General features: G+C 48.7%; 1 protein-coding gene and 1 pseudogene across 1 annotated transcript in view; one reads left to right on the top strand and one right to left on the bottom strand.

Annotated features, from left to right (window-relative positions):
• Positions 1-15,917, top strand: part of MEI1 (meiotic double-stranded break formation protein 1) — a 902,984-nt gene that overhangs the window by 671,794 nt on the left and 215,273 nt on the right. Inside the window, exon 18 of the mRNA XM_075321882.1 lies at positions 9,042-9,248. Coding sequence (XP_075177997.1) covers positions 9,042-9,248 — 207 coding nt within the window. The remainder of the gene's footprint in view (positions 1-9,041; positions 9,249-15,917) is intronic.
• Positions 9,529-12,851, bottom strand: LOC142249326 (DNA-directed RNA polymerase III subunit RPC6 pseudogene; annotated as a pseudogene).

Consider the following 15,917-nt stretch of genomic DNA (forward strand, 5'->3'; position numbering starts at 1 on the left):
CGTAAGTTTGCTTGATTCTACCCATCTACCTTGTCTGTCCTCCCTGACTCCCGTCCTCCCTGACTCCCGTCCTCCCTGACTCCCGTCCTCCCGACTCCTGTCCTCCCTGACTCCTGTTCTCCCTCTCCAGTCCCTTCTCTGTTGTTCCATCTCTGTGTTCCCCCACTACTACCTGCTCTCCCGGCTCCCGACCTTGGCTTGTTACTGACTCCGGTATAGTTTTCCTCCGATCCCTGATGATACCTCTTGGCTTCCTACCTGGCTCTCCCTTGACTCTGACTCCGACTCCTCCCTGGTACTGTGTGATCTCTTGGCTTTGACTTCTGACTTTCCCCGATGGATCCACAGCTGGAGCAAGTGACACCTAGTGGATTCATCACCACCCTGCGTATACCAGGATTTCCGACTCCCCCTCCTGGTAGAGTACATGAATTTTAGTTAGTGGTTGGTATGAGCTGATTATATTAAGCAGTTTCCATTTTAATATACTTACCTAGGTGTATTATATTCATGTACAATCAGGTCCCTAATGTTTGTTTTCTGTATCATCCACTCTAATTTTAATTTTGTTTTACTTTTAATATATTCTATTAAAAAATTATTTATCTTATCCTGCGTGTGTTTTGCTCTATTTTTGGAGATTTAAACAATCTTCTTTATAACAAATGGTTGTGTTTTGGAGCTTATAGGTAAACTTACTTTGACCCCCCAAAATGTTTGAGTTCTATTTATTAATATATGTATTGTATAATCATCAAAAATATGAACTTATGTTTTATATTTTATATGCTGTTGTGTGATCATTGATATTGTTTTTCAACTCATTTGCATTAATCATGATGTACAGTGAAGGAAATAATTAGTTGATCCCTTGCTGATTTTGTAAGTTTGCCCACTGACAAAGACATGAACATATAATTTTAAGGGTAGGTTAATTTTAACAGTGAGAGATAGAATATCCAAAATAAAGTCCACTAAATCACATTGTATAAATTATATAAATTAATTTGAATTTTGCAGAGAGAAATAAGTATTTGATCCCCTACCAACCATTAAAGGCCCCGCCACACACAGAGATAAATCTTTGGCAGATCTGTGGTTGCAGTGAAATCATGGACATATTGTTCCATTTGTACATAGCCACAAACCTAGTACTGATTGTCCACAATTTCACTGCAACCACAGATCTGCCAAAGATGTATCTCTGTGTGTGGCGGGGCCTTTAATGGTTGGTAGGGGATCAAATACTTATTTCTCTCTGCAAAATTCAAATTAATTAAGAGCCTTAAGAGTTCTGGCTCCTACAGACCAGTTAGACGCTCCTAATCAACTTCATTAAAGACAGCTGTCTTAAATTGTCACCTGTATAAAAGACTCCTGTCCATAGACTCAATTAATCAGTCAGACTCTTAAGGGTGCTTTACACGCTGCGACATCGCTACCGATATATCGTCGGGGTCACGTTGTTAGTGACGCACATCCGGCGCCGGTAGCGACATCGCAGCGTGTGACACCAAGGATCGACGATCAACGATCGCAAAATCGTTCACAAATGGTGATCGTTGACACGTCGCTCCTTTCCTTAATATCACTGCTGCCACAGGTACGATGTTGCTCGTCGTTCCTGCGGCATCACACATCGCTATGTGTGACACCGCAGGAACGACGAACATCTCCTTACCTGCGTTGACCGGCAATGCGGAAGAAAAGAGGTGGGCGGGATGTTACGTCCCGCTCATCTCCGCCCCTCCACTTCTATTTGAAGGCCACTTAGTGACATCGCAGTGACGTCGCTATGATGCCGAACGCACCTCCCCCTTGAGGGAGGGATTGTTCGGTGGTCACAGCGACGTCGCTGATAAGGTATGTGTGTGTGACGCTGCCGTAGCGATAATGTTCGCTACAGCAGCAATCACCAAATGTTGCACATACGACGGGGGTGGGTGCTAGCGTGCTCGACATCGCTAGCAATCGCTAGCGATGTCGTATCGTGTAAAGCACCCTTAACCTCTACAACATGGGCAAGACCAAGGAGCTTTCTAAGGATGTTAGGGACAAGATCAAAGACCTGAACAAGGCTGGAATGGGCTACAAAACCATAAGTAAGATGCTGGGTGAGAAGTAGACAACTGTTGGTGCAATGCTAAGAAAATGGAAGAAATACAAAATGAGTGTCAATGGACATCGATCTGGGGCACCTCATGGGGTATCTAGGATCATGAGGAAGGTAAGAGATCAGCCTTAAGCTACACGGGGGGAACTTGTTAATGACCTCAAAGCAACTGGGACCACTGTCACCTAGAAAACCATGGGTAACACATTACACAATAATGGCTTAAAATCATGTAGTGCCCGCAAAGTCCCACTGCTCAAGAAGGTACATGTGCAAGCCCATCTGAAGTTTGCCAGTGAACACCTGGATGATTCTGAGAGTGATGGGGGAAGGTGCTGTGGTCAGATGACACAAAAATTGAGCTCTTTGGCCTTAATTCAACTTGCCATGTTTGGAGGAAGAGAAATGTTGCCTATGACCCAAAGAACACTGTCCCCACTGTCAAGCATGGAGGTGTAAACATTATGTTTTGGGGGTGTTTCTCTGCTAAGGGCTCAGGACTACTTCACCGCATCAGTGGGACTATCGATGGAGCCATGTAAGCTAAAATCCTGAGTAACAACCTCCTTCCCTCTGCCAGGACATTAAAAATGGCTCGTGACTGGGTCTTCCAGCACAACACTGACCCAAAAAATACAGCCAAGGCAACAAAGGAGTGGCTCAAAAAGAAGCACATTAAGGTCATGGAATAGCCTATCCAGTCTCCAGATCTTAATCCCATGGAAAATTTATGGAGGGAGCTGAAGCTTTGAGTTGCCAAGCGACAGTTTAAAAATCTTAATGATTTAGAGATGATCTGCAAAGAGGAGTGGACCAAAATTTCTCCTGACATGTGCAAACCTCATTGTCAACTACAAAAAACATCTGACTGCTGTGCTTGCCAACAAGGGTTTTCCCACCAAGTATTAAGTCTTATTTGCCAGAGGGATCAAATGCTTATTTCTTTGTGCAAAATTCAAAAAAATTATATAATTTATACAATGTGATTCTCTGGATTTTATTTTGGATATTCTATAGGGTGCTTTATACGCTGCAACATCGCTACCGATATATCGTCGGGGTCACGTCGTTAGTGGCGCATATCCGGCGCCGGTAGCGACATCGCAGCGTGTGACACCAAGGAGCGACGATCAACAATCGCAAAATCGTTCAAAAATGGTGATCGTTGACACGTCGCTCCTTTCCTTAACATCGCTGCTACCACAGGTACGATGATGTTCGTCGTTCCTGCGGCATCATACATCGCTATGTGTGACACCGCAGGAACGACGAACATCTCCTTACCTACGTCCACCAGCAATGAGGAAAGAAGGAGTTGGGCGGGATGTTACGTCCCGCTCATCTCCGCCCCTCCGCTTCTATTGGTCGGCCGCTTAGTGACGCCGCAGTGACGTCGCTATGACGCCAAACGCACCTCCCCCTTGAGGTAGGGATTGTTCGGCGGTCACAGCGACGTCGCTGACAAGGTATATTTGTGTGACGCTGCTGTAGCAATAATGTTCGCTGCGGCAGCAAGCACCAAATGTCGCACGAATGACGGGAGCGGGTGCTATCGTGCTCGACATCGCTAGCAATCGCTAGCGATGTCGCAGCGTGTAAAGCACCCTTATCTCTCACTGTTAAAATTAACCTACCCTTACTATTATAGACTGTTCATGTCTTTATCAGTGGGCAAACTTACAAAATTAGCAAGGGATCAAATAATTATTTCCTTCACTGTATATCCCATATGATTGGTAGATTTTTCTTTTATGTACATCTTCCCGTAATCCTGTATTATACGGTACTTTACTGTATAACTAAATGTTATATCAACAGCAGAAAAACATTGGAGTGTATTCAATCTACCTCCAGTATCTGGGTTTTAATCTTAAGCCTGCTTTACACGCTTCAATAAATCTTTCAATCCGTCGTCGGGGTCAAGTTGTAAGTGACGCACATCCGGCATCGTTCGTGACGTATTTGCGTGTGACATCTACGTGCGATCAAGATTGAACGAAAATACGGTGATCGCATACACGTCCAGCGGTGGATGCAGCGGTGGCCGCGGGTAACCTCAGTGACAGCTCAGCTGATCGCGCTACTCACCGCTGCTCCTCTCACCTCCACGCAGCAACTGAGGTGAGTAGCGCGATCAGCTGAGCTGTCACTGAGGTTACCCGCGGCCACCGCTGCATCCACCGCTGGGTCCAGTGACAGCGGGTAACCTCACTGACAGCTCAGCCGATAGCGCGGCTGTCTTCATTTGCTGTGTGGAGGTGACCGGAGCGGCTGTGTCTGCTGCAGCTCCGGTCACCTCCATGCAGCAGCGCTGGAAGCGACGCTGGAGCATCCTGGAGTACGCCGGACATGGAGGGCTTTTTGGGGCTGATTAAAGTGGTGAACCAGGGTATATGTGTGCGTTTTTTATTTCTAATAAAGGATTTTTTCGGGCGTGTGTGTTTATTTACTGTAATTTACAGATTAATCATGGAGGGTGTCTCATAGACGCCTGACATGATTAATATAGGACTTATTGGCAGCTATGGGCTGCCAATAACTCCTTATTACCCCGATTTGCCAACGCACCAGGGCAAATCGGGAAGAGCCGGGTACAGTCCCAGAACTGTCGCATATAATGTATGCGGCAATTCTGGGCGGCTGTTGGCTGATATTGTTAGGCTGGGGGGCTCCCCATAACGTGGAGCTCCCCATCCTGAGAATACCAGCCTTCAGCCGTATGGCTGTATCTGGCTGGTATTAAAATTGGGGGGGACCGCACGCCGTTTTTTTTAATTATTTAATTATTTATTTCACTGCACAGTATAGACACGCCCACCGGCTGCTGTGATTGGGTGCAGTGAGACAGCTGTCACTCAGCGTGGTGGGCGTGTCTCACTGTAACCAATCATAGGCGCCGGTGGGCGGGGAAAGCAGGGAATACGAGATTGTTTAATGGGCGGCCGGCTTTTTCAAAATAGTAAAAGCCGCCGGAGCAGTGTGAATGCCGTGCAGCGCCGGTGATCGGGATCAGTGAGTATGAGAGAGGGCTGCTCAATTCAGTTACTCAGGAGATTAGCGGTCACCGGTGAGCCCTTCACAGGTGACCGCTAATCAGGACGTGACACAGACAGAGCCGCAGCATGACCATGAAGTCGGGTGAGGTTCACCCGAGTTCATTCTGACAGTGCGGCTCTGTCTGTGTCTGCTGTGAACTACCAGTCACCGCTGCTACATGGCTGTCTGTGTCTGCTGTTAGCGACCATGTAGCAGAGCTGAATGGCAGATGACATAGTAAAAACGCATCCCTACACATTACACACGCTTGGCAAGTCAATAAATAAAAAAAAAAAAGGTGCCCAATGCATACGTCACAGAACACATGATCTAAAGGATCGCACACAAAATTGATCAATTTAACATAGACTACTAACGCTCGTGTGACAGCAAATGAACGACCTACGTGCAATCTCATTCAGTCGCATATGCGACCTGGGCGTGTCACATCGCATACGAGATCGCATACCCATACCTCCCAACCGTCCCGGATACAGCGGGACAGTCCCTCTTCTGAGCCTTTGATCCCGGGTCCCGCCCGTGAGGCTGTTTATCCCGGGCTCCACCCACCCACTGTAGCCCCGCCTCGCTGTTTCTCCCTTCTATTCATTACAGAGCCGACCGCGCACCTACTCCTGTGACTGCTGCTGAGGTATGAATCACCCCCTGCAGCAGAGCGACCCCCCTGCAGCAGAGCCGCCCCCCCCGCACCAGAGCCGACCCCCCCTCCCCCAGAGCCGACCCCCCCAGTCCTGGAGCCTGCGTTTCTCTGCAGCTGTTCTCTGACTCCCCGTGTGCGGCTTCTCACTGCTGCAGACACGCGGGGAGTCAGGACGCTGAGGAGACCGTGCAATCAGCACTTCTCTCTCCTGCAGATAGCAGTGACAATAACCTATGCAGAGTGACATCTGCAGGCTTCTATTAGCTTACCGATCAGTGGTCTCCTGCCTGTGGAGCAGAGCTGCTGGGTCCTAGCTTCCCAACAACTTCAGCTCTGCTTTATCCTGGCTCCCCTACCAGTTAAAGGGAACATGTCAGCAGAAATTTCACAATAAAAGTAATAGATTCCCCTCTGCAGCTCCTGGGCTGCTTCTAGAAAGGTTCCTGTTGTTATTGTGCCCCCTTTGAGACCTACAAAAATACTTTATGAAGTCTTACCTTTTTGTATGCAAATGTGTTTTTATGGTCACGGGGGCGGGCTGTCTGGCGTCCGTTATTCCCCCTCCTGCCGCTTTACGCAGTCCCCCATTGCTCATTTACATACACAAGAACGCCTTCCTCATGTAACTGTCCTCCCGAAGATTTGCGCATGTGAACGCTTTTTCAGGTGATTGCGCAGGCACGAGATTATGGGCGGCGCTGTGATTGTCATCAACAGCGTTAACCAAGTACCCGCCCATAATCTCGTGCCCGCACTTTTCCCTCTGACTCCACCGTTATGCGCAAGTGCTGGCCATATGAACCATGTTACCTATTACTGCTTGCACGAGATTATGGGCGGGTACTTGGATGACTTTGCTGATGACAATCACAGCGCCGCCCATAATCTCGCGCCCATGGTAATAGGTAACGTGGTTCATATGGCCAGTGCTTGCACATAACGGTGGAGGCAGAGTGAGAAGCGCGGGCACAAGATTATGGGCAGGTACTTGGATGACGCTGCTGATGACAATCACAGCGCCGCCCATAATCTCGCGCCTGCGCAATCACCTCAAAAGCGTTCACACTTTGCACAGTGCTCAGTCCCGCGAGAGTGGCACTGGGCATGCACGAGACTTCGGGAGGACAGTTACATGAGGAAGGCGTCCTCATGTATGGAAATGAGCAATGGGGGACGGCGTACAGCGGCAGGAGGGGGAATAACGGACGCCAGGCAGCCCGCCCCCGTGACCATAAAAACAGATTTGCATACAAAAAGGTAAGACTTCATAAAGTATTTTTTTAGGTCTCAAAGTGGGCACAATAACAACAGGAACCTTTCCAGAATGCAGCCCAGGAGCTGCAGAGGGGAATCTTTTATTTTTTTTGCTAAATTTCTGGTGACAGTTTCCCTTTAAAGGGAACCTATCAGGTGCAATCTGCACTCAGAGCCAGGAGCAGTTCTGGGTGTATATTGCTAATCCCTCCCTAACTGTCCCTGTATACACTAGCATAGATAAAGGCATCTATAGAAAAAGTATTTTTAAAGAGCTTATATCTTATGCTAATTAGCGCGGGGACTAGTCCCAAGGGCGTTACTTCACTTGGCTAGTCGGCTCACATAGCGTATTAGTACTCACACAGGGGCGTAATAACATGCTAACATGCTATGCGAGCCGACTAGCCAAGTGAAGTAACGCCCTTCGGACTAGTCCCCGCGCTCATTAGCATAAGATATAAGATCTTTAAAAATATTTGTTCTTGATCTCTTTATCTATGCTAGTGTATACAGGGACGGTTAGGCAGGGATTAGCAATATACACCCAGAACTGCTCCTGGCTCTGAGTGCATATTGCACCTGACAGGTTCACTTTAAAGGGAACCTGTCACCAGATTTGGGGCCTATAAGCTGCGGCCACCACCAGCGGGATCTTATGTACACATTCTAACATGCTGCATACCTCCCAACCGTCCCGGATACAGCGGGACTTTCACGCTTTACGTTGTTTGTCCCGTTGCCACGGGCGGGACGGCCGGCTCCCGGGCTCCGCCCACCCACTCTCTCTCCGCCTCCCTGCTTTTCCCTCCTACCATCCTAGTAGACGTGGCATAGAGAGGAGCGCTGCCTGTGCTGCTGCTGGTACAGTAAACTAATCTCCCCAGCGCTGATTTCCCTCCCTCCCCCCTCACCCCCGGCCGGAGCCTGTCTGTGCGGTCGGCCGGCCGCCTGTCTGTGCGGTCGGCCGGCCGCCTGTCTGTGCGGTCGGCCCGCCACCTGTCTGTGCGGGCGCCCCCCTGCCGCCTGTCTGTGCGGGCGCCACCCGCCGCCTGTCTGTGCGGGCGCCCCCCGCCGCCTGTCTGTGCGGGCGCCCCCCTGCCGCCTGTCTGTGCGGGCGCCCCCCTGCCGCCTGTCTGTGCGGGCGCCCCCCTGCCGCCTGTCTGTGCGGGCGCCCCCCCTGCCGCCTGTCTGTGCGGGCGCCCCCCGCCGCCTGTCTGTGCGGGCGGCCCGCCGCCTCATTGTGCGGGCAGCCGGCCGCCTCTCTGTGCGGGCGGCTGGCCGCCTCTCTGTGCGGGCGGCCCGCCGCCTGTCTGTGAAGGCGGCCGGCTGCCTGTCTGTGAAGGCGACCGGCCGCCTCACTGTGCGGGCGACCGGCCGCCTCACTGTGGCTGCCTGCGTGTCCGTGCTGGAGGCCCGCCGGCTGCCTGCGTGTCCGTGCTGGAGGCCCGCCGGCTGCCTGCGTGTCCGTGCTGGAGGCCCGCCGGCTGCCTGCGTGTCCGTGCTGGAGGCCCGCCGGCTGCCTGCGTGTCCGTGCTGGAGGCCCGCCGGCTGCCTGCGTGTCCGTGCTGGAGGCCCGCCGGCTGCCTGCGTGTCCGTGCTGGAGGCCCGCCGGCTGCCTGCGTGTCCGTGCTGGAGGCCCGCCGGCTGCCTGCGTGTCCGTGCTGGAGGCCCGCCGGCTGCCTGCGTGTCCGTGCTGGAGGCCCGCCGGCTGCCTGCGTGTTTGTGCTGAATGGGTGTGGATGGGGAGTGGATATGGGCGTGACTGTGAAATGGGTGTGGTTAGGGGGCGTGGCCTAAAAATTTGCCGCGGCGCGCTACGCGCGCCGCAAACTTTGTCCCTCTTTTCCTTCTTTAAAAGTTGGGAGGTATGCATACCTAATTGTAAGGTGTAAAGCTGGCTTTACAGAGTAAACTCTGAAGTTTTTATCTTATGTATGTGCTGACCCGTGTCTCTTTGCATTTACGGTATATCAGTAGTCAATTTACTTACACCATTGTACGTTTCTCCATAGAAGTCTTTGATATTTTGAAAAAGAGCATTATCCACATCGAAGGAAGTGTAGAGGGCTTTATTTCTATGTTACTGGAGTCACCAAATGCCCGATCTGAAAACGTTGAGCTAAGATGCAAGCAGCAAGCACTACTGATTATTGCTTGTGTTGCTTTCTTTGTGGAAGACAGGTAAATTGTAACGTTCTGCTAATTTTAGCTATAGATCTTCCTCTTGACATACAGTCAGGGCCAAAAATGTTGGCACCTTTGAAATTCTTGCAGAAAATGAAGTATTTCTCCCAAAAAATGATTGCAGTTAGACAAGTTTTGTCATACACATATTTATTTCCTTTTGTTTATTGGAATAACAAAAAAAAGAAAAAAAGGCAAATTAGACATACTGTTGCACAAACCCTCCCCAAAATTGTCTGGAACAAATTTGTTGGCACCTTTCCAAAATTATGGGTAATTATTTTGTTTCAAACATGCGATACTTGTTCAAACTCACTTGTGACAAGTATCGGGTGTGGGCAATATGAAAATCACACCTGCAACCAAATAAAAAGGGTAGAAATTGACTCAATCTTTGCATTGTGTGTCACACCAGGCATGGAGAACTGAAAGAGGAGAAGAGAAGTGTCTGTAGAGAAGGAAGTGTTTAAGCAGTTATCAAGACAGTTATCTCCCCACTCCACAATTTCCCTGGATTGCCAATACACTACAGGATTATGTTTTTCCAACCAGGGTAGACCCAATATTATAGGAATGGGAAGGCCATCCAGGACATAGCAGGAAATTACTTCACAATGCAGGAGTACTAACCTCAATCTTATATCATGTACAATCTGTGTCAGGCATCCATGAGTCAGCAGCGCTGAGTCAATGGTATACAGGGCCACCATCAGGGCATTACTACTGGGACTCCTGTACTGGGCCCGGTGAGCAGCAGGCAGGAGGGGGGGCCCAGACACGCTGACAGGCCCCTCCCTTTTCATTCCTCTGCTCACTGGGCCCCCGGGGCAGGGGGCGTTGACAGTACATTTCGCAGGGCGGACTGGTCGTGCAGTGAGCAAGAGGCGGGGCCCGGACACGCTGACAGCCCGAGCCCATCCCCTTTCATTTCTCTGCTCACTGGGCTCCATGGGCAGGGGGCGAGGACGTTGCACTGACAGCACCTGCAGTCGCACAGGGGCCCCAAGCGGGAGTGGGACCCTAGAGCCTGAAAACGTGTTAACCGCTTAGCGACCTATGACGTACTGGGTACGTCATAGCTCCTTGGTACTTAAAGAACTATGACATACCCAGTACGTCATGGCGAGATCGCGGCCCTGGTAGCTGCGATCGCTTTGCTAATATCTTAGATTCGGGGAGGAGGGGCCCTCTGCCTGACCTCAGGAGGGGTGGTGTCTCCTCCCCGGACCTAAGGAGGCTGTGATTGGCTGACGAACGCCAATCACAGCCACTGTAATATTTCAGCCATTGAAAATGGCTACAACATTAAAATCCAGCCATGTTCAGTGAAGCTATAGCACCGATCATTGGCTGGAGCTGGGTGATCTCAGTTTCACCCGCCCCCAGCTCTGATTGGAGAGACCGGCCTTGTGACCGATCTCTCCAATCACTGTGGACCTGGGGCCGGTGACCGCTCCCCTCAGCTTCACTCCAGTGTCTGTGAAAGGTGAGGAGAGTGATCGGTAAGTTTAAAGACACTGTCTCCTTTCAGCCGCTGCCATTGCCCCAGCCCCCACCCATCAGCCGCCGGCTGCAGCAGTCATTGCCCCTGATCCACCATCACTGAACCCATCTGCTGCGTCCCCTTCATCTGCCACCACCTCCCCCATCAGCCGCTGCCCCCCTCCCTCATTTTATGCCCCCTCTCCCACCTCTCACCTTCCTCCATCTGCTGTGATCTCCCCACCTGATGTGACCCCCCCACCTGCTGTGACCCCCCCCACCTGCTGTGACCCCCTCACCTGCTGTGACCTCCCCACCTGCTGTGACCCCCCCACCTGCTGTGACCCCCCCACCTGCTGTGATCCCCCACCTGCTGTGATCCCCCCACCTGCTGTGATCCCCCCCACCTGCTGTGATCTCCCCACCTGTTGTGATCCCCCACCTGCTGTGATCCCCCCACCTGCTGTGATCCCCCCACCATCTATCCATCTCTCTGTCTATCCGTCTCTCTGTCTATCCGTCCCTCTGTCTATCCATCCCTCTGTCTATCCGTCCCTCTGTCTATCCGTCCCTTTGTCTATCCGTCCCTCTGTCTATCCATCCCTCTGTCTATCCTTCCCTCTGTCCATCCGTCCCTCTGTCCATCCGTCCCTCTGTGCATCCGTCCCTCTGGCTATCCGTCTCTCATCTATATGTAGCACCCACGGGGCAGGGGTTAAATATTACTCATCGCCAGGCCGGTGATGTCGGGTCTGGGATGTCACAGATGGCCCTGCCCGGCTTCGTGGCCTTGAGGTGTACAATAAAAGGGGATTTGAATGATGGTGGGGGAATAATGAGGATGATAGTCTTGTGACACCACCTGTGTGGCCAGGGATTAGCTGTCGCTGTCCTCCGGGGTGGATGGTGTTGCAGCAAGGATGGTTCTGCTCCTCACAGGTGGAGCGGGGCCCCGGGGAGAATGATGAGGAGAGTAGTGGCCATTGGCGCCGAAGCATGGGGCGACGGCAATCAAAAGGCCGAATCAGTTGCTGTGGTTCCAGTCGTGATGGGCCCCAGCCGATCCCAGATCTGTTGGAGGTTAGAACCGGTACAGTGGTCGATGGGCTCTTCCTTCTTGCACCTTTAAAGATGGATCCCCGTGGCCTGAAGCTGCTTGGGGACCCCGGTTTGTGTAGTGTTAGCTCCTGTCCCGTGTGTAGGTGACGCGGGGCCGCTGTGGGGCTTGACTGTAATCACTACTCTGGACCATATGTGGCACTGTGCTCCGGGATCTCGTGGTGGTCAGAGGGACATGCAATCCCCCTGTCCTGCAGATTCTGGTGATACAACATGAAGTCTTTTCCACCCTAAGGCTCGGCACCCTGAACCGTAGCGGTCCCGCTCCTGTTCTCTACTGCTGGAGAACACTCTAACTGTTGTGTAAGCTCCTAATTCCCCCTGGTGGCTGCTCCTGCTCCGGTTCCCTCTCACTAGTGGGTGGCTGCCCCCCATGTTTGGTGACTACCTTAAGACCCGACCCTAGCCTGGTCCCCAATGGGGAGGGCAACCTGGTTGTGTATATGAACTGAAACCATTGTTGGTTTAATACTTCTACAAATTCGGATTCAAAGTGTTGGTCACTATACCAGGCCCCGCCGGTCAACGAGCGGTCAGGCTGTACATTATACAGCATGTACACCTTCTTTTTGGAAGCTGCTACTGACTTGACAGCTTTAATGAGCTTCTTGCTTTCCATGTTCTTCAGGATTTTGTTGATTTCAGTAAGTGGAAGATTACTTTTATATCGTATATCTCTGCTCCATATTCCTTTATTGCCAGCATCTTCAATAATCTGATAGACCAACTTTTCCTGGTTATCAGAACCTTTCATCTTGCTTGCAGTTTGCATTCCTTCAGTCTATACAAAAGGCCTGTGCCGTTCCTAAGCAGATCCAACTGACCAATAGACAGCAAACGGTTAATGGCCATAGCTCTATGCTTCGCTTCAATATGAGGCATCTCATTTTGGATAACTTGATTGGTGATTCCATGAGGGAACTGCTGACAGAGCTCAATAATCCTGTTCTCTATCTCAGCCGCCTCTCCACCCTCCTGCTTCACTTTCGCCTCTGCCATCTCCCTGCACTTCTCCGGGATATCCCGCGCAGCTGAACTCCAGAGCTCCAAGCTTCCACACTCTCTACTCTGCACCTGTATGTTTATATGTGTGTGTATATGAGTTTGTGTTGTGGAACTGGTACCAACCTCCTCTGGGTCCAGGATGAGTACTGCACCTTAAGTGAGGTGCAGTAACCTGTGGTGACTGAAGCCTCAGGGGCGCCACATATCCATCTATCGATCTATGATTCTATCTATCTGCTGAAAGAGCCTTAAAGTGAATCTGTCAGCAGGTTTTTGCTCCCCCATCTGAGAGCAGCATAAAGTAGAAACAGATACCCTGATTCCAGCGGTGTCACTTACTAGGCTGTTTGCTTTCATTGTGATAAAATCAATGTTTTCTCTGCTGCAGATCTAGCAATTACACAGAGCTCATGAATATGCTGGACTACCTGCAGCATGACAAGTAGCCCTGTAATGATAATCTCCTGCTCATTAACCAGTGATGTTATCAAAACTATACTAAGCAGCCCAATAAGTGACAATTGGTGGAATCAGGATCTCTTCCCCTATGTTATGCTGTGCTCAGATTAGGTGTTACATAGTTACATAGTTACTAAGGTTGAAAAAAGACCTAGGTCCATCTAGTTCAACCTTCTTCCACCAGTTCTACATTTGGTCACAAAGTAATTTATAACCAACAATGTTGTGTGTACTGAGGAAATCATCCAGCCCTTTATTGAAAGCTGTTATAGTATCTGCCATTACTACCTCTTGTGGTAGGGCATTCCACAGTCTTGACTGCTCTAACTGTAAAGAACCTTTTCCTATTTAGCTGTCGGAATCGCTTTTCTTCTACTCGCAGTGAATGCCTCCTGGTCCTTAGTATTGTCTTCGGAAGAAATAAGTCATGTGCCACTCCTTTATATTGACCACACATGTATTTATACATATAAATGAGATCTCCTCTGAGACGTCTTTTTTCTAAGCTAAACATATCTAACTTTTTCAACCTGTCATCATATGGGAGGCCTTCCATTCCTTGTAGTAGTCTAGTTGCCTGCCTTTGAACTGACTCTAACTTTTGAATGTCCTTTTTAAAATGTGGAGCCCAAAACTGGATCCCATATTCCAGATGTGGCCTTACAAGTGATTTATAGAGGGGTAACAATACGTTTGGATCACGGGATCTAATCTCTCTTTTTATACACCCTAGAATCTTGTTTGCTTTTGCAGCTGCTGCTTGACATTGAGTGCTGCTGCTCAGCTTATTTGTAATGAGAATACCCAAGTCCTTCTCCTGTTCTGTATTCCCGAGTTTACTTCCATTTAATGTAAACGTAGTTATAGGATTACTCCGTCCTAGGTGCATTACTTTACATTTATCAACATTAAATCTCATTTGCCAAGTATCTGCCCATTCTGACATCTTATCCAGATCTTTTTGTAATATTATACTATCAAGGTCAGTTTTTAATATCCTACATAGTTTGGTGTCATCAGCAAAGACTGACACTTTACTATCAATCCCATCCACAAGGTCATTAATAAAGAGATTAAAAAGAATTGGTCCTAGCACAGATCCCTGCGGCACCCCACTGTTGACTATGGCCCATTTAGAGAATGTTCCATTTATGACTACTCTTTGTTTCCTATCTTTTAGCCAATTCCTTACCCAGTTGCATATAGTTTCCCCTAGTCCTTGCTTCTGGAGATTTAATATAATGCTATTATGTGGTACAGTATCAAATGCCTTTCCAAAGTCCAAATAAATCACATCAACTGCATTACCAATATCCAGGTTTGCACTTACCCCCTCATAGAACCCCAACAGGTTGGTAAGACACGATTTATCTTTCATGAATCCATGCTGTCTGTCAGTTATTATATTATTTTCTGCAACATATTTTTGCATGTCATCCCTTAAAATGCCCTCAAAAACTTTGCATACTACTGATGTCAGGCTTACTGGACGGTAGTTGCCTAGATCTACCCTCTCTACATTTCTTAAATATCGGTACCACATCAGCAATCCTCCAATCCTGAGGCACCAACCCTGTTACAAGCGAGTCTAAAAAGATGAGATACAGCGGTCTGTCAATTACAGAGCTCAATTCCCTCAATATTCGTAGATGAATGCCATCTGACCCTAGGGATTTGTCAATGTTTAATTTACTCAAACGTAGGCGAACTTCTTGTGTTAAATTAATTATATCGGGTGGTGAACTTTGATTTTTCACTTGTTGAATGATGCCTGATACAGTCAGTTCCTTGGTGAACACAGATGAGAAATACCTATTTAATATCTCAGTCTTTTGTTTGTCCTCTATAACTAACTTGTTATTATATTTTAAGGGGCCAATTCTATCCTTTGCTTTCCTTTTGGCATTAATGTATTTATAAAAGATTTTGGGATTTATTTTAATGTCATTGGCGATTTTTGTTTCAGTAGCTAGTTTTGCTTGTTTGATTTCTTTTTTGCATTGCCTATTGATATCTTTATACTCCTGAAATGCTATTTCTGTATTCTCAGCCTTCAAGATTTTAAACGCCCTTTGTTTTTGTTTTATTATACTTTGTACAGTCTTATTTATCCATAGTGGTTTCTTTTTATTCCGGGACGTTTTATTACCAGAGGGTATAAGTTTTTTTACAGGACTCTAGCAGTATATCTTAAACTTTACCCATTTATGTTCAGTATCCCCAGTTACCATGACTTTGTCCCAATCTACACATTTAAGCTCTTCCCTTAATTTGTTGAAATCAGCTTTCCTAAAATTCCAGGTTTTAGCATTTCCCCTTTGAAATGTCCTATTGAATATTACGTTGAAGTTTACCATATTATGATCGCTGGTGCCCAAGTGCTCCCGGACCTGTAGATCTGAAATTGTATCCGGTCTATTTGACAAGACCAAATCTAGCAAATTATCTCCCCTCGCCGGTTCATCTACCATCTGAGAGAGGAAATGGTCTTGAATGGTAGATAAGAATTTACAGCTTTTAGCACAACCAGAAGATTCTATGTCCCACTGTATGTCTGGATAGTTGAAATCCCCCATAATAAGAACCCGATTATTATTATTA

The sequence above is a fragment of the Anomaloglossus baeobatrachus genome, chromosome 8, assembly GCF_048569485.1.
Source record: "Anomaloglossus baeobatrachus isolate aAnoBae1 chromosome 8, aAnoBae1.hap1, whole genome shotgun sequence".
NCBI lineage: Eukaryota > Metazoa > Chordata > Amphibia > Anura > Aromobatidae > Anomaloglossus > Anomaloglossus baeobatrachus.